Source organism: Nerophis ophidion, linkage group LG05 (genome assembly GCF_033978795.1).
Source record: "Nerophis ophidion isolate RoL-2023_Sa linkage group LG05, RoL_Noph_v1.0, whole genome shotgun sequence".
Classification (NCBI taxonomy): domain Eukaryota; kingdom Metazoa; phylum Chordata; class Actinopteri; order Syngnathiformes; family Syngnathidae; genus Nerophis; species Nerophis ophidion.
The window spans coordinates 51224778-51245923 of record NC_084615.1 but is presented as its reverse complement, the minus strand read 5'-3'; the positions used below and the strand labels follow the sequence as shown (position 1 = coordinate 51245923).

General features: G+C 42.3%; 1 protein-coding gene across 5 annotated transcripts in view; it reads right to left on the bottom strand.

Moving 5' to 3' along the window:
• The window catches only part of LOC133553334 (pleckstrin homology domain-containing family G member 3-like), a 43738-nt gene that overhangs the window by 12564 nt on the left and 10028 nt on the right, over nt 1-21146 (bottom strand). For 2 of the 5 annotated variants that reach the window (XM_061901416.1, XM_061901418.1), the window contains exons 2-10: nt 10704-10994; nt 10450-10550; nt 7270-7339; nt 7158-7204; nt 6931-7081; nt 3931-4062; nt 3677-3859; nt 262-354; nt 112-198 (exon numbers count right to left, since the gene is read on the bottom strand). In XM_061901416.1, coding sequence (XP_061757400.1) covers nt 112-198; nt 262-354; nt 3677-3859; nt 3931-4062; nt 6931-7081; nt 7158-7204; nt 7270-7339; nt 10450-10550; nt 10704-10814 — 975 coding nt within the window. In that variant the 5' untranslated portion in view covers nt 10815-10994. Of the gene's footprint in view, nt 1-111; nt 199-261; nt 355-3676; nt 3860-3930; nt 4063-6930; nt 7082-7157; nt 7205-7269; nt 7340-10449; nt 10551-10703; nt 11044-18069; nt 18245-21146 lie in introns of all 5 variants that reach the window. The other 3 variants (XM_061901419.1, XM_061901421.1, XM_061901420.1) reach the window with 2 other exon arrangements.

The window sequence follows — 21146 nt, the reverse complement described above, 5'->3', positions numbered from 1 at the left end:
AACTTTATTTATTAGTACAGTAGTAGTAAGGTGGACTGTCCTATTGGTAATTCTGAATGAATATTGTTTTTATTATTATATTATTTTATTTTTAAGTGTACTTGTCCTGACCTTCTGTGGGATGATAGCATGGTGGGTTTCCAGAATGGTGCGTTTGATGTGATGAGCCCACATCTCCTTCTCCTCCACTGACTTGGCCTGAAACATCAGCAAATGTGTCATGTGACGGGATGAAGCCACTAAATAGTGCTAAATAGTGACCTGGACAGTGTGCGGTTGTTTAGGTTGCTTGTAGTGCGCCACGCTGAAGGACAAACTGTCTTTGTTGCTCTCGATCAGCATCAATGTGGAACACTGACAACACAATAATTACAATTTTTATTGTTGTTGCATGCATGCTTTGACAACAGAATCACTATAATGTTTTACTATTAAATGCTTTATTTTAATGGTGACTGTTTGTTTTATTCTTTCAATTGCAAGTTGGATGGTGTCAAGAGAAGGGGGTAGCCAAAAAAAATGAAATATAAAAAATAAGATTCAAAGCGGTAAGTGATGTCATACAAGTACTGCGTGTTAAGTGTGTCTGTAGTATTGGCTCTAATAGTGTTTTTTTAAACTGAGCACCGTTAGCATTAACTGTTGCTGTGGCAACGCATCCTGCTAATAAGTTAACTAGCTTATTTCCTGGAAAAGCAGAAACTTGCTTCATAAGCTGGCCCTCCGAACATTTTGATGCAGGAATGTTTTTAGAAGAGTTGAACATTTTCATGTCTCAGCCACTTTAACTGGCTCCTCTCGATGTGAAGGAGCAGCGGCTCTACTTAGATCTCCTGCCAGGTCACTGCGACCCGAAACAGGTCGTTTCGGGCAAGTCCAGAAACCTTATGGGTGAATGTAATTTCGACCACTTGACTGCACCACAACGGTCTGGCACAGCAACTCTTCAATCTTGATCAAGAACTTGAGATACTTGGACTCCTCAAACTAGGGAAAGACCTCGCTCTCAACCCGAAGGGGCAATCAACCCGTTTTCTGTCTGAGAACCATTGCCTCACATTTAAAAATTCAGAGTCTCATTCCAGAAAATTTACACTCTGCAAACACTGGAAGTTACAGCTTGATGAGAGGCCATCAGAATCACATCACCTACAAATACAGCAGACAAAAGATCCTAAGGTCCACAAAATGGACACCCTCAGTGCCTTGGCTGTGCCGAGAAATTATATTCAGAATGATTGTGAACAGAACCAGAGACAAAAGCCAGCGTTTAACGTGAACAAGCTGGACTTACTGCTGACAATGCAAACCAGACTCCTACTATGGTTATACAAGGACACATCCCCTCCTCCCAAACTCCACACCAGGCACCATGAGGAACACGGTCGAATGCCTTTTCTAAGTCCACAACTTGCATGTACATGTAGACTTGTTGGGCAAACTCCCATGCACCCTCCAACACACTTGCAAGAGTATAGAGCAGAGCATGTATTAAGAATGCGTACGCACAAAAACCTGGCGTACGCCCATTTTCAAAGTTGAGATGTATCAAGAGTAACCTGAATGTGGAGATGTGCGGTGCCTCACGCCAACTTCATTGCTGGCGTATGCACATTTCTACATGGCATACAATCATCCTGGAAATAAAAGCAGAGCTGAGGACACTTGTAGAGCACAACATAGGTAGGGGCCTTGCACTGCCTGTGCCCACACAGTTGCTGACCACACTGAGGTTTATAGATGGAGCTGATTGACCGATCAAGATTGTGCCAGTCGACCTTGAGCTAAGCCATGCCAGCCATGTGGAACGTAAATATTGGCACGCTAGCCAGGTATATTAAAGGCCTACTGAAACCCACTACTACTGACCACGCAGTCTGATAATTATTGATCAATGATGAAATCTTAACATTGCAACACATGCCAATAAGGCCTTTTGAGTTTACTAAATTGCAATGTTAAATTTCCCGCGAGGTATCCTGTTGAAAACGTCGCGGAATGATGAAGCTTATGTTGACGCGGGCTTGTGACGTTATTGGTTGGAGCGGACATTTCAGCCCAGCACCACTCACGGCTAAAAGTCGTCTCTTTTCATCGCGTAATTACACAGTATTTTTGACATCCGTGTTGCTGAATCTTTTGCAATTTGTTCAATTAATAATGGAGACTATAAAGAAGAATGGTGTTGGTGGAAAGCGGTGGATTGCAGCTGCCTTTAGCCACCGAAACACAGCCGGTGTTTCTTTGTTTGTTGTGAAGCTGTAACACAGAGCGGTCAAGCGAACATGTTTCTCTACGTCAACCAGCAAGTTTTTGGATGGGAAAATTGTGATATTAAGTCGGCTCTTACCGGAGACTTGAGTGGATTATGCGACCTCCTCCTGCAGCTGTCAAAACGGCAGCTGTGATCTTGGCTCCTCCATTAACTTCTCTCAGAGACACTGGCGTTCACCGCAGCCCTCCGACTTTCAGGTATGACTTTATAATCTCATTAAAACACTATTAACAAAATAAGCAGATATGGGATTTTCCAGAATTATCCTAGTAAATGTGTCTAATAACATCTGAATCGCTCACACTGCCGTCGCCTTTCCATGTTTTTTTTTTTCTAAGTGCTTCACTCTAACTTTCCTCCGGTGACGTCACGCGCACATCGTCTGCTACTTCCGGTACAGGCAAGGCTTTTTTATTAGCGACCAAAAGTTGCAAACTTTATCGTCGATGTTCTCTACTAATTCCTTTCAGCGAAAATATGGCAATATCGCGAAATGATCAAGTATGACACATAGAATGTACCTGCTCTCCCCGTTTAAATAAGAATATGTAATTTCAGTAGGCCTTTAAATTCCCATAAAATGCGGCTTGACAGGCCAACATTAAAGCGGAATGTGCAGCGACAGACCGTTTTCCTCATGTAATTGGAGCTTTCGACAGCACACACATTGCTAAAAAATTGAAAATCATATCACCAATATGATTATGTCAAATGGAAACATTTTAATTCGAACAATATACCGATCGTGTGATGCGCAAATGCAATTAACCTACATTTCTAGCCTGGTTCAACACATCATTCTTACATTCTACACAGAACAAAAATATAGACGCAAAACTTTGGGAGTGAAGAACAGCACGGCAGAGCGCGAGGGCAGGCCCGGGCCGACACCCGACAAGCCAACCAACACGTCAACCAACGAGAACGAAGCCGGCAAGAAAAACATTGTATTTTCATGCTGAGGTTGGACAACAGTCTTTCCCTTCTGTCCAGCACTCTGGAATAGACTTTGCCAGGAAGGTGATCCCCTTTTAGTTGGAACATATTTTCTGTCAACATTCTTGAAAGGGGAGCCACCACACAATGTTGAAGAGACCATAACAGTCCCAACATACCAAAAAAATATCTACTTATTTTCAATTTTGTCAAGAGGAAAATCGGGGACATTGTTTTGACTATGTCAATTGATGTTCAACTCCTGGTGTTCCAAAAAAGCTCAACATTTTGATGTTGGAATGGTTTAAATGTATTGAAAAATTAAGAAATAGCTGAGAAATAAAGAGAAGAAATAGAAGAATGACACACAGGAACCCTCAAATGTAGAAAAACACTACCACCGTATTGAATGAGAAGGTGTCTCGAAACTTCAACATTCACACAATGAGAATCTGTCAATCTTACGGAGATGTGTGCCTTGTAGATGTAGTGTTCTCCACGCCGTTTGGTGATGAGCAACACTTGCTCCAACAGGAAGAGCGTTCTCTCATTTTTAGCACGGTGAACCTTGAAGGTTCCCTCCAAAACCAGTTCTCCATATGTGGTCAGGTCTGGACCTTTCCAGTTCAACAGCAGCGACTGAACCTCCTGAGGGTCAAAGGTCACAAGTCAACATTTATTGGTAAACACATCTGCACATTTGTCGTGTCCACGCTGACCTGCAGTCTGACGGCGTGCTCGTGTTTGCGTTTCATGTCATTGATGTACCAGGCCACACTTGTCATGGTGCTGATGGCCTCCTCCACAACCTCGTAACCCTCCTCCTCAGGGTCAAAGTGCTTTGCAATCTCCTAAACATGGTAGGCATTATCAATAGGTATCAATAACAATACAAAAAAGGTTAAGGTAGAGCAATATTAAGATGGGCTGCTTGCTTAGCAAGCGCCCATTCACTGATGCTTTGCAGCATGTAAAATGGTGCTTGTTTTGCAGCATAATTATCCTTTTCATGAGTAAGTGTCATCATCATCAATAGAAGTGAATACGATCAAAGTATCATAATCATCAATAGGTGTCATATTTATCAATAAGTATCATCATTATCAGTACGTGTCATTGTCAATACTTATTATCAATAAGTGTGAGTATCATGAATAATCATTATGGGTTATACTTGTATAGCGCTTTTATACCTTCAAGGTACTCAAAGCGCTTTGACACAATTTCTACATCCACCCATTCACACACACATTAACACATGGACGGTGGGCCCTAACCCCGACCCATCAGGAGCAAGGGTGAAGTGTCTTGCTCAAGGCACGCCGTCCCCATTATTATCATTAAGGTGATTATAATCAATCATTATCAATTAGTGTCATCATTTTCAATAATAGTGATTATTATCCATAAGTATGAATATTATCAATAAGTGTGATTGACATCGACAATCATTATCAAAAGTGTCATCATTATCAAAAAGCATGGTGATTATCAAAACTATCATTTAATCAATAAGTGTCATTATCAGGAATGTAACAGTATGAAAATCTCACGGTTCAATATTGTCACGGTATTACGGCTGCGGTACGATATTATTGTGGCACAAGAAGATGGAATGGATGGATTGATGGATGGATGTCCAAAGAAAAAGAGGTTTGGTCAAATGCCATTTTGTGTAAAATTATGTGGCAGGAATGTTCCATCCATCCATCCATCCATCATCTTCCGCTTATCCGAGGTCGGGTCGCGGGGGCAGCAGCCTAAGCAGGGAAGCCCAGACTTCCCTATCTCCAGCCACTTCGTCTAGCTCTTCCCGGGGGATCCCGAGGCGTTCCCAGGCCAGCCGGGAGACATAGTCTTTCCAACGTGTCCTGGGTCTTCCCCGTGGCCTCCTACCAGCTGGACGTGCCCTAAACACATCCCTAGGGAGGCGTTCGGGTGGCATCCTGACCAGATGCCCGAACCACCTCATCTGGCTCCTCTCGATGTGGAGGAGCAGCGGCTTTACGTTGAGCTCTTCCCGGATGGCAGAGCTTCTCACCCTATCTCTAAGGGAGAGCCCCGCCACCCGGCGGAGGAAACTCATTTCGGCCGCTTGTACCCGTGATCTTATCCTTTCGGTCATGACCCAAAGCTCATGACCATAGGAGAAGAGAGAGTAAGAAGAGGCAGGAATGTTAAAGATGGTAAATGGTTGTACTTGTATAGCGCTTTTCTACCCCTTTTTAAGGAGCCCAAAGCGCTTTGACAGTATTTCCACATTCACCCATTCACACACTGATGGTGGGAGCTGCCATGCAAGGCGCTCACCAGGACCCATCAGGAGCAAGGTTGAAGTGTATTGCCAAAGGACACAACAGACGTGACTAGGATGGTAGAAGGTGGGGATTGAACCAATAACCCTCAGATTACTGGCACAGCCACTCTTCCAACTTCGCTTCGCCAGATAAACACACTTACTGTAATTGAACACAAACATAATGCTCAAATTATCTAATCATATGTTTAATTATGCTAACATGTATTTTTAAGAGCAAATAAGAGTGCTGGAACATCGACTGTTTCAAGCAAATAATTAAAACAAAAACTTATAGTATTTTTAAAGTGATATAGTAAACATCCAGTGTAACAGGTGTAAAACAATACTGCACACTTTGTCTTTCAACTTTTACTTCCTGAAAGGCAGTGTCCTCTACAGTGGACATTTTTAATATAATTTTGGAAAATGCTGAGTGTCACTGAGTGACCACTTTTAATAATGTAAATACCTCACAAATTGATGTTTAGCTTCGCTGGCATCAAACATGTTTTCTGGGGGATGGTTTATCAAGTAGCTTTTTATATCACTCGTTTTATCCGCAATGTGCAGTGTCCGCGCTCCCACCGATTGCTTTACCTCCGTGGCGGTGCGCTCTGACCTGCTCTGTGTTGACTTGGAAACGCGCAAGACGAATGCGGCGCACTTTGCTTTGCAGCATGCAGAGTTCATTACCTCCACAAAAGAGGTTAAGTTTTTGCCAGAGTTTGTCTGTTTGTTAGAAACATAACTAAAAAAAGTTATGGACTGATTTTGATGAAATGTCTGAATAAAACAATTCCTTTTATCTACTACTAAGAATACTTCCACTTAGTATCCCTTTTACTACATACCATGCCCCCACCCTGCGCTGCACAGAGGATTTTGGGAGGTATAGTTTATTTTCAGACCGGCAACGCAAAAGTGCTTAAAAAAAATGCACTCACCAAGTTCCCGTTTAATACGTCACGGAATTATTGTGAGTGATTTAAAACCGCGATACTGCGTTTTTACAACACCGTTATATCCCTAGTGATGATTATGAAGAATGATCATCATCAATAAGTGTCCTCTTTATCATTACGTATCATCATCATTAGTAAGTGTCATTGTTGATAAACATTATCAGTGAGTGTGAACATCATGAATAATAATTATCAAAGTGTCATTGTCAATAAGACTGAATATTATCAAAAATGATCATTATAATCAATCTGTGTCATCTTTATCAATATGTATCATTATCAGTGTCATTATCAATAATCATTATCAATGTGTTAATATCATGAAAGATTATCTTTATCAATGTGAATAAGTGTGAAAATAAAGAATAATCATTATTACCAATAAGTATGAATATTGTTAATATAGTTGAAAGTAGTAATAAGTGGGCAAAGTGGACGGTGAATTAAGGGCGGGGCACCTGAAGCAGCAAGTGGTACTTGAGAATTCTTTGGACAGGTTTAAGAAGGTAAGAACCCAAAGGCAACGAGCTCTTTAGAGTATTCTGGCGGCTCTGAAAGAAGATGGCCAGAGAAGAGTCCTGCATACACTCGGTCAGCGCCAGCACAGAACTGCAACAAAACCACATCAAGGTATCATAAAAGACAGTTCGGTGGACTGGGTTGATGTGTTCAATGTGGACCTTACTTTGGGTAGTTGGTGCAGTACTGAGTGTAGATGTCAAAGTACTGGCTCTGAAACACAAACATATTTTCAGAACCAGAACAAGTTCACACTGACAGACAGGACTCTTCCTCACCTTCATTACAAAGCACTTGGCTACAGCTACCGCGTCACGATCGCACAGGTCCAGATCCTGGAGCAGCTCGCTGCCGGACCACAACAGAACCAAGGTGCAGCCAAGCATGTTTAATCAAAGTGTTTTGCCTTAATACTTAAATACTTTACAAACACAAAAACTCTACGCAAAGTATATTCCTTCCCATACAGTACATTCATTGATTATTTACATTACATTAGGCCACAATTGTCAAACTCATGGCCTTGGGACCAAATCTGGCCCCGTTACATCGTTTTATGTGGCCCGCGAAAGCCTGGAAATAATGTGCATAAACAAATCACTTCCTCTTTCTATCCAAACAGATTTTGAAAATTGAATGTACCGCAAAAAGAAGTAATGTCTTTTTATCTTTATTATTATTTGATCATGCAAAAACATATTAACTTATGTTCCAAAAAATAATTGTCAAAATAAAAAATAACTGTTTGCTTATGATTTCAAAGCAAGTTATCCAGCCTGTTGTACATAAGGAACATTTCAAATTAATAGTTAGTTGTGTTTTAAAATCATTAGGCAATTATACAAAACCAGTGAAGTTGGCACGTTGTCTAAATTGTAAATAAAAACAGAATCCAATTATTTGCATATCCTATTTAACCTAAATTCAATTGAATAGACTGCAAAGACAAGATACTTTAAATTCGAACAAATAAAAGTATTTTTTTACAAATTTTAGCTCATTTGGAATTTAATGCCTGCAACATGTTTAAAAAAAGCTGGCACAAGTGGCTAAAAAGACTACAAAGATGAGGAATGCTCATCAAGCACTTATTTGGAACATCCCACAGGTGGACAGTCCAATTTGGAACAGGTGAGTGCCATGATTGGGTATAAAAACAGCTTCCATGAAAGGCTCAGTCATTAACAAACAAGGATGGGGCATGAACAAATGAGTGAACAAATTGTCGAACAGTAATAAACATTGAATGCCCGAAACCTTTGATCCCTCAGGCGGTACTGCATCAAAAACCGACATCAGTGTGTAGAATATCACCACATGGGCTCAGGAACACTTCAGAAAACCACTGTCAGTAAATACAGTTAGTTGCTACATCTGTAAATGCAAGTTAAAACTAACTATGCAAAGCTAAATTCAATGATCAACAACAACCAGGAACGCCAACGGCTTTGCTGGGCCTTAGCTCATCTAAGATGGACTGATGCAAAGTGTAAAAGTGTTCTGTGGTCGGACGAATCCACATTTCAAATGGTTTTTGGAAACTGTGGAAGTTGTGTCCTCCGGACTAAAGAGAAAAAGAACCATCCGGATTGTTAAAGGTGCAAAGTTCAAAAGCCAGCATCTGTGTTGGTATGGAGTGCCCAAGGCATGGGTAACCTACACATCAGTGAAGGCACCATTAATGCTGAAAGGTACATACAGGATTTGGAGCAACATATGTTGTCATCCAAGCAAAGTATTTTTCATGGATGCCTGTGCCTATTTCAGCAAGACAATTCCAAGCCACATTCTGCACGTATTACAACAGCGTGGCTTTGTAGTAAAAAAGTGCTGGTACTAGACTGGCCTGCCTGTAGTCCAGACCTGTCTCCCATTGAGAATGTGTGGTGCACTATGAAGCGTAAAATACGACCACCGAGACACCGGACTGTTGACTTAAGCTGTACATCAAGCAAGAATGGAAAAGAATTACACCTGAAAAGCTTCAAAAATTGGTCTCCTCAGTTCCCAAACGTTTACTGAGTGTTGTTAAAAGGAAAGGACATGTAACACCGTGGTAAAAATGCCCATGTGCCCACTTTATTGCAATGTGTTGCTGCCATTAAATTCTAAGTTAATGATTATTTGCAAAAAAAAAAACAAGTTTCTCAGTTCAAACATTAAATATTCTGTCCTTGCAGTATATTCAATTGAATAAAAGTTGAAAAGGATTTGCAAATCATTATAATTTTGCTTTTATTTACAATTTACACAAAGTGCCAGCTTCACTGGTTTTGGGTTTTGTACATTGAAACTCTTATATATTAATCTGAGGGCAGTCATTACTGCAATGGGGATTATTTTGACACCCCTGCATTAGGTAAACCATAAATATATTTTTTTAAATTTGTTATTAAAAATTTGGTGATAAAGAAAAATAACACTTAACCTCACAGGGGATATATGAACTGCCATCTCTTCCCGATCATGCTCCAAAAAACATTAACTATGTTATTTTCTTTTACAATTAAGAGTTTGAGGTGTGTGCAACAAGCTCTCGTTTTCAGTCAGCACACAGTGCCGAGCAGCAAACTGATCTACTGGTACAAAGTTAGCATCAATATTCTATATGCCATTATAGAGAGTTTGGTAAATATATGCCTGAACTGAAAACAATCAATCAATATAGCCCTAAATCACAAGTGTCTCAAAGGGCTGCACAAGCCACAACGACATCTGCTGTACAGAGCCCACATAAGGGCAAGGGAAAAACTCACCTCAGTGGGACATCAGTGACAAGGACTATGAGAAAACACACTTTTGGGAGTAATAATAATGATAAAATTAATTGGAAATATCATGTAAAAAATATACAACATAAAGTAGCAAGAAACATCAATAATGAATGAAGCTAACTCACAAATATTTGTTTTTATTTGTTTTAAAAAAATACTGTGATAAAGGAAGTTAACACTTAACCTCACAGGTAATACTGTATACGTGCTGCTATCTCCTGCCGATCATGCTCCACAAAACATTGACTTAGTTATTTTCTTATACAATTAGAGTTTGAGGTGTGCGGAGCAAGCTCTCGTCGTTAGTCAGCACACAGTGCCAAGCAGCACACTGATCTACTGGTACAAAAAAATTTTTTCGGTGCATCACTAGTTCATAGTGCATAAATAATAGGTTTTAAATTCAATTACTTGAAATAGTTTTTCCGTAAAAAACCCTGATTTTTAAGGCGTATCTATTTTTTTTGCCATTGTGGTGCGCAACGATCAAACCATAGGTAACACTGTTAGCATGCTAGCACCTAGCATGACAGCAAGAAATACAGGACCTACAAAATGTCCTAAAATGATATGAGCCTTTAGACTACTTGGTATGGAGTAGGAATTTGGGAGACATTACCAATTCTATTTGGATTTTGACAAGTCAGCTGTACAAACAGGAATTTTTAACCTTTGTGTCCTTACCTGTTGAACTCATAAATGTCCTCAATGTTGCCGAAGAGGAAACAGACCTGCTCTGGACGGATGGCCAGGTCTACCTGGTCGATGATGTGGGCCAGGTAGTCCTGATAAGACAGGATTGCATTGTGGGTATTTTCTTACATAACAACCGTCTTGTGCAGGGGAGCAGATGATGCATTTGACTGACCTTTGTTATTCCAACTTTTACAACTTTAATTGATCAATTAATCAATCAATCAATAAATGTAATCTCTCACCTCCACAATCATGCGTAAATCTCTCACATAGGCCCTCTCAGTCTCGATGATCTCCATGACAACACGGTCCAGGTAGGTGGATTGGACATTGGGCACCATGTTTTCGGTCATGCGAGGTGAGGAGTCGTCCTCCCTTGTCACATTTTGGGCTTGTCCATGCCTGCACGTAACCTGCTCTTTCCTCTACTTCGTCAGGCCGTGGATTCAAGCTACGGTCGGATAAGAACCTGGAGGAGTCCCCTCGTGTCAGGAAGATGCGAACCCCTAGATGGAGTTCAGGCTAGTGGGGCACTGTACAGACAAGTAATGGGAGGGTGTGGAGGATGGAGCATGGTCATTACTGCCGGTGAGGAGAGATGACAAGTAAAATCAGAACATGACTATGTCACTGCATATTAACCAATCACAGAGCTCAATCAGAGTGCTAACAGCAAAGTACAAGCATTTATAAAGATTGCGTACATTCAAAACAGTTGTTTTCCACGCCAATTACTGTATGTTCTATAAAAATACGACCTGGGTTGAGAATGTGCCCACCAGTCTACAAGATTCGAACCGTCTGTATACACCTTTTGTGGACATGCAGATAACACACACGTTAGGTGAAGTGAGTTAATTGCCGTTTCTTGTTATGTAACACACCTAATGAACCATGGTTTCCATGGTGACTAAGAGTCTGGTCATATGACCTGAGATTATCTCCTACTGCAAGATACTGTCTCTGTCTCAATCACAAACACACGCACACACACAAACATGACCAATATCTAATCAATCAATAGCCAACATTGGGCATTGAGGTGGTTAGAGGTGTGAGAAGTACAAATTCACAAAAATAATTTCAATGAATTTCATTACACACAAGCCTTTGCAGTAGGGCTGAGCTGATCCATGGGCTGTTCTTCAGAACCGGACCATATGCAGTAATATAAGACCAAAGCAGACACACAAAGACCAAAAGAAAACAAGTAGAGACTTGATGTTTTCATACCTGTCAGCAGATCAGATGAAGCTAAGGATACAGACTGACAACTACCTGCACCCCTGAGCAGTGGGGGTGGGGCTTAATCCAATTAGACTAAATGATTCTGTATCGCCACCTGCAGGAAATTTACTTCCTGCCACAAAAAGTAGAGAAATGCTACTAAAAGTGTGGAATATTGTAAAACAGACTAAAGTCACAAGTGTTATGATTGACATTGTTTGCCTTGGTGGAAGTCATCCTTCAGGGCCGTCAAGGTATTTACCAGGGTGCAAAACACGGGGGATTTGGGGTATTGTTTAGATTTGAAAATGTTTCCTTTTATAAAATGTATCCATTCATCCAGGGCAAGATTGTGGGTAGGGGGGACGACAAAAACTCCTTACAGGGAGTCTCAAGTCTACCCAGGGCCTTGCCTCCTTTTGGCTGGGGATGCCTGGAACACTTCACCAGGCGGCATCTGGACTAGATGCCTCAGCAACCTCCAATGGCCCCTTTGGATGTTACATAGCAGTGGTTTTACTCAGAGCTTCTCAGCCGATTTCTAAATGTGAGTACAGACACCCTACAGAGAAAACTCATTTGGGCGCTTGTATCTGCCATTTTGCTCTTATGGTGGTGACCATAGGTGATGGTCGGAACATAGTAAAAATAACTTGCAAATCAGCTCTCTCTCTACCACAATGGTCCGGGACAATGCTCGCATTACAGCAGACTTTGCTGTCGATGAATATTAAGATATCAGTTCAATACTAAGATTGCTTTAATCAAATGATGAATGTCGGGCACGACTTACAAAAAAATGCAAAATGGTTCATTCCACCAAGCAATGCCTGTTGTGGGAAAAAATATATATTTTAGTAATCTCATGTCTAACACCAACTTTAGTCTAAGTAACAGTCTATGTGCCTTATTGCTTTGCCTTAGCTGCCTGGGCCTGTCTTATTTATAAAAGATAAAACTATTTTATGTATATTCCCCTGCTGCATTCCTTGTGCCCTGCAGATATCTCTTTGCTTGATTCTTCTCAAATTCTCCCCACCTTCCAAAAATATAAAACAAAGATTCTTGAGGTGGCAAAAATCCCTATTTTATATTGTATTTGTATTTTGGTCAAAGGTTACTCTCCAATTGGGTTTCTTTTGTGATTGAAATATTATGTTGTATTACATAATATTTTATGATAAAATATTTTATATTGTATTTAAAAAGTATACACATCGCTTCACATTTTGTTACGTTACAGCCTTATTTTGAAATGGAATTAATTAATTTTTGTCCTCAAAATGTTATATACAACACTTTGAGGTTTAACGATTTATTGATACTGTTAGAGCCATATACTCTTTCTGTCCGTCAAATTCATGACGTCCTTAAAGGGGTTGCCTCAAGGCCAAGTGCCAGTCTACTTAGGGAGGAGCTGGAATCTTGCTCAGGTGTTGCTGAGTGTAGGTGCAACAGTTTTTGACTGTGCCAGGTAGTATTTGTTTGCCCCCGTGTATTTTCCGATTTTGTTACAAAGTGAGTTTTATAAATGTGACTTTATGATGATAAATACTTTTGTTAAAAGTGGACACAATTCTGGACATTAATTATTAGAATACTTGCCAACCTTGAGACCTCCGATTTCGGGAGGTGGGGCGTGGGAGGCGTGGTGGCGTGGTTAAGAGGGGAGGAGTATATTTACAGCTACAAATCACCAACTCGAGTATTTCATATATATATATATATATATACATATATATATATATATGTATGAAATAATTGAATTTCAGTGAATTCTAGCTATATATATTTATTTTATTATATATATAAATAATAGAAATAGTTGAATTTCAGACGGCACCTATCAAATACACAGTAATAAAAACACAGTTGTTTTACTAACTGTACTGTGCTTGCTGGTTACTAAAAAAAAACCCTACAACACTTTCCTTTCACTATTTGAGTAACCTTTGTTCTGCCATTTGCGTACTGGCGAGTGACCTCCGAATCCGGGAACATATCCTTCACAGATTTTTTGTAGACATCCGCAAAGGACAACGGGATGTTGCTTCCAGCTATCAGCATAGCCATCTTTGTCTCAGCATAAGTTACACCATCGGGTCTCCATTTTGCGAGGTGGCCCATAATACTGGGTTGTGAACGATGCTGCGCTGCGGACGCTTTTTGCTTCGCTGACCGTTCATAACAGACTATATCCGTTCGGCTACAGTGTTCAATGGAGAATTCTGTTCTACAAAATTTACAGGCAACATACCTCTTCCCCTTCGAACTCTCCCGGATAAACTGAAATTCTTGTTTCCATTCGTTTTGGAACTTGCAAGCGTATTTCTTACTTTTGACGGAGTCGCCATGACTGTAACTTCCTCATTCTTCTGCTTCATCTCATTGTGTTTACAGTTTGTTATTAATATATGTAGATGTTTTAACATGATTGTGCAGGCAAGCTGTTTATATAGTGGGAAAGCGGACGTGAAAACAGGCAGTCCCCACTCAGGTCCGCATGGAGCTGGAGGGGGCATGGCCTCCAGCTCCGGCTGAATTTCAGAAGATTTTCGGGCCAAAATTTCTTCCGGGAGGTTTTCGGGAGAGGCGCTGAATTTCGGGAGTCTCCCAGAAAATCCGGGAGGGCTGGCAAGTATGATTATTAGCCGGCTGCCACGTCTGAACTAGCTTCATTTATATTCGTCAACCAGTAGCAGTAATAGTTTAGGACTTTACCACTACATTAAGTCAAAAACTGCCTCACCAGAACGCGAGTTGTTATTTGGGAAGCAACAAGCTGCAAGGCTCGTTTTGGTAGAGGAACGTATTAGCCGCTGTCGGTGTTTGATTGGCGGCCGGCGGCGGAGGAAACGGATCGGCAAAGCGGCGGACACATTTCTGCAATCAAGCTCTGCATCGACAGCTCCGAGTCCCACTAGAGAGCAACAGGGTCGCTCATCGGGGACAGCAGCCAGCAGCAGCAGCAGATCATCCACCAGACCAAGCTGTGCGCGTGTGTGCGTGCCGTGCATGGAGGAGGACGCGGAGCAGCATTGAGCCAGTCCAGTATGTTTTAGCGGTGCGCCGACACACACGTATTTATATAAAAAAAATAAAAATAAAAATAAATAAATAAAAATGCCATTGTTAAAATGTGCACACAAATATTGAAAATTCCAATTTATTAGTGACTATTTGACTTGACTTGCGCGCGGGTTGACAAACTTCGACTTTTCCAAATGGAGGAGGAGGGAGCACACGCGTGCGCTAATGAACATAATTAATTAACATAAACAGCCACAGGAGGACAGTGTGGCTGAACGTGACAATGTTGGGCAAGGGGTTGAAGGAAAAAAATGTGTGGTAAAAATGACACCCAAGGCTCTAGCTCACAAAATTAAAAGTTTGCAGGGGGAAAGAAAATCAAAGTTGCAAAGACTCTCAATGCTGAAAGAGGGGGTCATTGTTGTGTTAAATGATGAAACATGTTTACATGAGCTAAAGGAGGAATTAGGCAGGTTTATTGATTTATATCATGAAATTAGAAAATTGCACGTAACTTTGTTGTCTCTGTTGCCAGATGATGAGAGTACTAAACACGAGACATGGTACAAAGCAAAAATGTTGAATTTTGATGGTTTTATTGAAAAGGTTGACAAGTTGATGTATTTTCAAAATGATGACGATGATGATGATGTTGATGAGGTTGAAAATTAAGGTTCTGCTGTTGATGGTTTTGAAAATGAAAGTGTACAACCCCACGACAGCATTTCAAATGTTCCATGTATTGTTTTATCAAAGCTCATTGAATCCAGTCTCAAACAAAAGCAAAAGGTCTCTCACTTCTTCTGCTCGCATAATAGCAGAGGCAGATAAGGCAGCACTTGTCACCCGTGCTATTGCTTTAAAAAAGATCCATGCCTTGGAGGCGCAGGCAGCAGCTCTAAAGAGGAAACAAGATGAGCAGGCAGTTGCTCTAAAGAGGGAAGAGGAAGAACAAGCCGAGGCTATAAGGAGGAAAAAGGAGCAAATGGAGTTGGATGCTCAAATAGCAGCCCACAATGCTAAATTGTCTGTCCTCCATGAAGCCAGTGTTTCTGGCAGAAGCAAAAAGTCTGATGGAATGAAGTCCTATTATAAGCAAGGGACAAAACCGAAAAAAGTGCCTACTTAGCCTGTACAACAACTTCAGCAATCTGTTAAAGCTGCTTCTTCAGAGCTTCACACAGCCAAGAATGCCCCAAACAAGGTCCATTCACACCCTCAACCAAACAAACAACCACTTCGCCTATCAACTTTGGATCCTGTGGAAAACCAATCAACGCAAAATTTACCTCAAGCATCTCAATCATTTCAAGGCAATAACACAATACCAGGTGAATTCCACATTGTATTACAGAGGCAAAATGAAATGGCACTCCTGGTTCAAGCACAAACCTCCCAATTACTTCCACACAGACAAATTCCGTTTTTTGAAGGTGACCCATGAAGTGGATGTCCCGTATGGGCATCCGTAATTGTTTATGTATGTTTGGAGCATCCGCAGTTGGTTCAGTAAAGTCTACACCACTGAAGTGGACAGCAGTGTGTGTGTCACTGATTTCTACATGGTGTCAGAAACGTTATTAAATGTGTCACAGAGGACACATAAATACATATACCGACGGCAAAAGGTAGTGTTTTTTGTACGTGTGAAGTTGGTTACCTATCACAATGAGTGAAGGCAATGCACCGGCGCTTCCCGTCCATGGAGACATTTTTCAAGTTAGCCCGCCAAAAAAGTTTGACTGCGGAGACGGGAAGAAATGGCCGAGATGGAACAAAAAGATTTGAGAGGTATCGAGTGGCATCAGGACTGGAAAAGAAAGGGGACGCTTTCGAGGTCAACACGCTGATGTACTTCATGGGAGAGGATGCAGAGGAAATTTTGGATGCTTCTCAATTGACATCGGATCAGAAACAGAACTATGCTGCGGTGATAAAAAGTTTTGGTGACTATTTTGTTGGGAGACACAATGTCATATTCGAGCGCGCGCAGTTTAATGTACGGAAACAGGAGCCTGGTGAGTCGGCAGATAGCTTTATAACAGCAATACATAAACTGTCTGAACACTGTAATTTTGGAGTGCTTCGGGAGGAGTTAATACGTAACCGCATAGTAGTAGGGATAAGGAATGTCGCTCTGTCAGAAAAATTACAAATTGATGCTGATTTAACCTTACGAAAAGCCATAAGCCAGGTTAAACAGTCAGAGGCGGTTAAACAGCAGCAGGCTGTGATGCGGGGTGAGTCTCCACAGGCAGAGGAGAGGAGAGAGGTTGATGCTATCTCACATCCATTTAGAAGACAGGAAATGCAGGGACACAAACAACATGGTCAGGCGAGAGCAAGACAAACTGAGACTGTAAGTAATTCAGAGAGATGTCAGAAATGTGGAAGGGGCCCCCATAACTGGAAGGAATGCCCAGCTAACAATGCGGAATGCAGGAAATGCCGCAAACGAGGGCATTTTGCCGCTGTGTCGATCCATGCAGCCTGTGCATGAAGTACAGGACGAACTACAACAGGATACCCTCTTACTGGGGTAGGTGAGAGGGCAAAACTCAGGGTGGCACACTGACATTGGACTTAATGGAGAGGTAATCTCCTTCAAAATTGACACAGGTGCAGCGATCACCGCGATCCCCACCAATCTGTATAAATACAGCAGAGATGGCCCCTTGATGCAAACAACCAAGAGACTATATGGCCCAAGTAACATTGTACTACAAGTCGATGGGCAGGTGAAATGTCAGCTTAAGAGTAAAAATGGAACAGTCACCCAGCCCTTGTTCGTGGTGGACTCATTGGTCAGACCCCTACTGGGCCTGCCAGCCGTAGAGGCCCTGCGGCTGGTAGAGCAAGTAGATGAAGTAGAGGATCCAGGGGAAACATTTAAAAACAGGTTTCCCATTGTGTATACTGGTCTAGGTAGGTTCGACGGGGACTACAGCATTCGACTGAAGGTGTATGCGAGGCCCTATGCACTCACGACACCACGCAGGGTACCGATTCCTCTGACTGAGAAAGTAAAAGAGGAGTTAGAGAGGACGGAAAAGATGGGGGTCATTTGGAGGGTGGAAAGGCCAACAGCGTGGTGTGCAGACATGGTGCCCATAGTTAAACTTAATGGGAAAATGAGAATCTGCGTGGATCGGACCAGACTAAATGAGGCAGTATGTAGGGAAAGGCACATATTGCCATCAGTAGAGCAGTCACTGGCACAGTTAAACGGAGCAAAGGTAATCACCAAGCTGGATGCCCGGTTTGGATTTTGGAAGATTCCCTTGGCAGAAGAAAGCAGAGAACTTACAACTTTTGAAACCCCTTGTGGCCGCTTTTGTTTCAATGTCCTACCATTTGGAATCAGCTCAGGGCCAGAACACTTTCAACGCCGCATGTCAAAGCTCTTAGAAGGACTGACAGGAGTTGTTTGTCATGCTGACGACATATTGGTGTGTGGGGTGGATCGGGAACAGCATGATGAGAGGCTGACAGCGGTGCTCTCCAGACTTCAGGATGCTGGGCTCACCTTAAATGAAAAATGTGCATTTGCACAGCCAGAGTTAGTGTTTGTGGGAAACAAAATCAGTGGCAAGGGCATAGCACCAGACCCTGAGAAAGTCAGCGCAATCACAGACATGTGTACTCCACAAAATGTGGCAGATGTGAGAAGGTTTCTAGGGATGGCAACATACGTGGGTATATTTTTGCCCTTTTTCACAGACATAACCAAACCGTTACGGGACTTGATAGCAAAGGAGAGTGAGTGGGTATGGGGAGGAGTGCAACAGGCCACATTTGACAAAGTGAAAATGGAGCTGGCCTCAGACAGGGTGCTGGCACAGTACAGGCCAGGTGCCAAAACGAGAGTGTCGGCAGACGCTTCTTCTTTCGGGCTCGGGGCGGTTCTCACTCAGATGCAAGAGAACAAAGAGTGGCGACCAATAGCGTACATATTCCGCAGTCTCTCTGATGCTGAAGAGATATACGCACAGGTAGAAAAGGAGGCCCTTGCAGTTACATGGGCATGCGAAAGGCTCAGCTCATACCTAATAGGCCTGCAGTTCACCCTAGAAACAGACCACAAGCCACTGTTAGCTCTGTTAGGAACAAAGGCACTGGATGACCTACCCCGAGAATCCAGCGCTTTCGCCTCAGGCTCCTCAGGTACTCATATCAAATAGTACATGTCCCTGGGAAATCTTTGATAACAGCAGACGCGTTATCATGCGCACCTATCGTGCGTACACTCACAGAAGATGAAAGGGAGCTAGAGGGGAAGGTGTTTGTGGAATCAGTGCAACAGTGCCTACCAGCATCTAAGGCAAAACTACAACAGATTAGAGATGCACAAAAGCAGGACTCCACATGCAGACGGCTAAGAGAGCTATGCAAAAGGGGGTGGACCAGACAGGAAGAGCTGCCAGAGCAGCTAAAGCCCTACTGGACGTACCAGGGCGAACTATACTGTGCAGGAGGACTTTTAATGAAAGGTCAGAGGATTGTGATTCCAGAGACTATGCACGCAGAAATGCTGGCCCGTCTGCATGAAGGTCATATGGGTATATCTAAATGCAAAGCAAGAGCAGGGCAGTCAGTGTGGTGGGTGGGCATAACGAGTCAAATCACTAAAATGGTGCCACAGTGTGTAACATGCATTAAGAGCCAATCACAACATCCTGAGCCCATGATCCCATCAGCACTACCCCAGCGCCCCTGGCAAAAGGTTGGGGTGGATATGTTTTATCTGAAAGGCAGCTCCTACCTGTTAGCAGTGGACTATTATTCGAGATACATTGACATTGAGAAAACCCCAATTACCACATCTAAGGGGATTATCAATACACTTAAAAGGTATGTTCTGCAGGCACGGAATCCCAGAGGAGCTACGGGGTGACAATGGTCCACAATTCTCATCAGCAGAGTTCACAGCCTTCGCCAGAGATTATGACTTTTTGCACGTGACTAGTAGCCGTTATTTCAGCCAGAGTAACAAAGAGGCGGAGAAGGCTGTCAAGACGGTGAAATCGTTGTTACTTAAGAATGAGGAGGACCCATACAAGGTAATGTTAGCATATACAGTAAAGTCACACCATTGCACCATGGGCTGTCACCAGGCGAGCTCCTGATGGGAAGGCGTCTCCGCTCACCGCTACCACAAGCGCCATCCAACCTCAAACCACAGCGGCCCAGAACAAAGGCCTTCGAGAAAAAGGACTATCAGCTGAAATGCACACAGGCTCAGAACTTTGACAGCAGACACCAGGCCACACAAAAGCCCGAGCTGAGGCCTGGACTGTCAGTATGGATATCTCCCTCAAAACAAACAGCTACTGTGATCAGGAAGGCTGACACGCCACGCTACTATGTAGTCGACACTGGAGCAGAGGAGGTGAGGAGAAAAAGGGCTCACCTTCAGGCTCTTCCTGAGCCACAGCTCCAGCCACAGTCGGCTCCAGTAGAGCCACCAACTCCACAAAAGGAACACAGAACAGAAGGGGAAGCAAACCAGGTACACCAATCAGAGAGCAAGTAACCCAGACACCAAAAGCAAGAGATGCTCCAAGATGGCACGTAAAGCCACTGGGGTGGCTTAAAAACTATGTTTCGTGAAATGGCAGGACATAACAAAACACATCTTGTCTAATGTTGAAAAATGTTAAAATGTTAAAAAGGCAATTACTGTTTGACAAAATTTGGCAATTCTGTTGTTTTTTTTGTTTGTTTATTTGTTTTTTTTCTCAGGGAGAAATGAGGATGTTAAGGAATTTGTTATGCAATTCTCATACATAATGCGTTTATAGGGTGTTAGGTTGATTCATTATAAATGGGGATGCTTATTTACAAATACATTGCAATTATTGTTCATTCCTTGTCGTACATTGGAGAAGGGGAGATGTAGTGGATGTCCCTTGTGGGCATCCGTAGTTGTTTATGTATGTTTGGAGCATGCGCAGTTGGTTCAGTAAAGTCTACACCACTGAAGTGGACAGCCGTGTGTGTGTCATTGATTTCTACAACCCATTGCAGTTTAAGGCATTCATAAAAGCTTTTGAGCATTGTATAAAGGCAAAAACCAATGAATGTGGTGACTGCTTATATTATCTGGAGCAGTTTACCAAAGCACAGCCCAGAGAGTTGGTGCGCAGTTGCCTCTATATGCCTACAGAGAGAGGCTATGCTACAGCAAAACGCCTACTAAGGGAACACTTTGGAAATCCTTCAAAAATAACAGCAGCCTACCTGGACAAAATCATGGTTTGGCCAAACATCAAGTCTGAGGATGTAAAAAATCTTCAAGCTCCAATGCCATGGATGAGCTGCAGTACTTGGACAAGCTCAATATGCCAGCTAGCATGAAGATGCTCATACAAAAGCTTCCTTACCAATTAAGGGACCAGTGGAGAGGAAAAGCAACTGACATTGTTGAC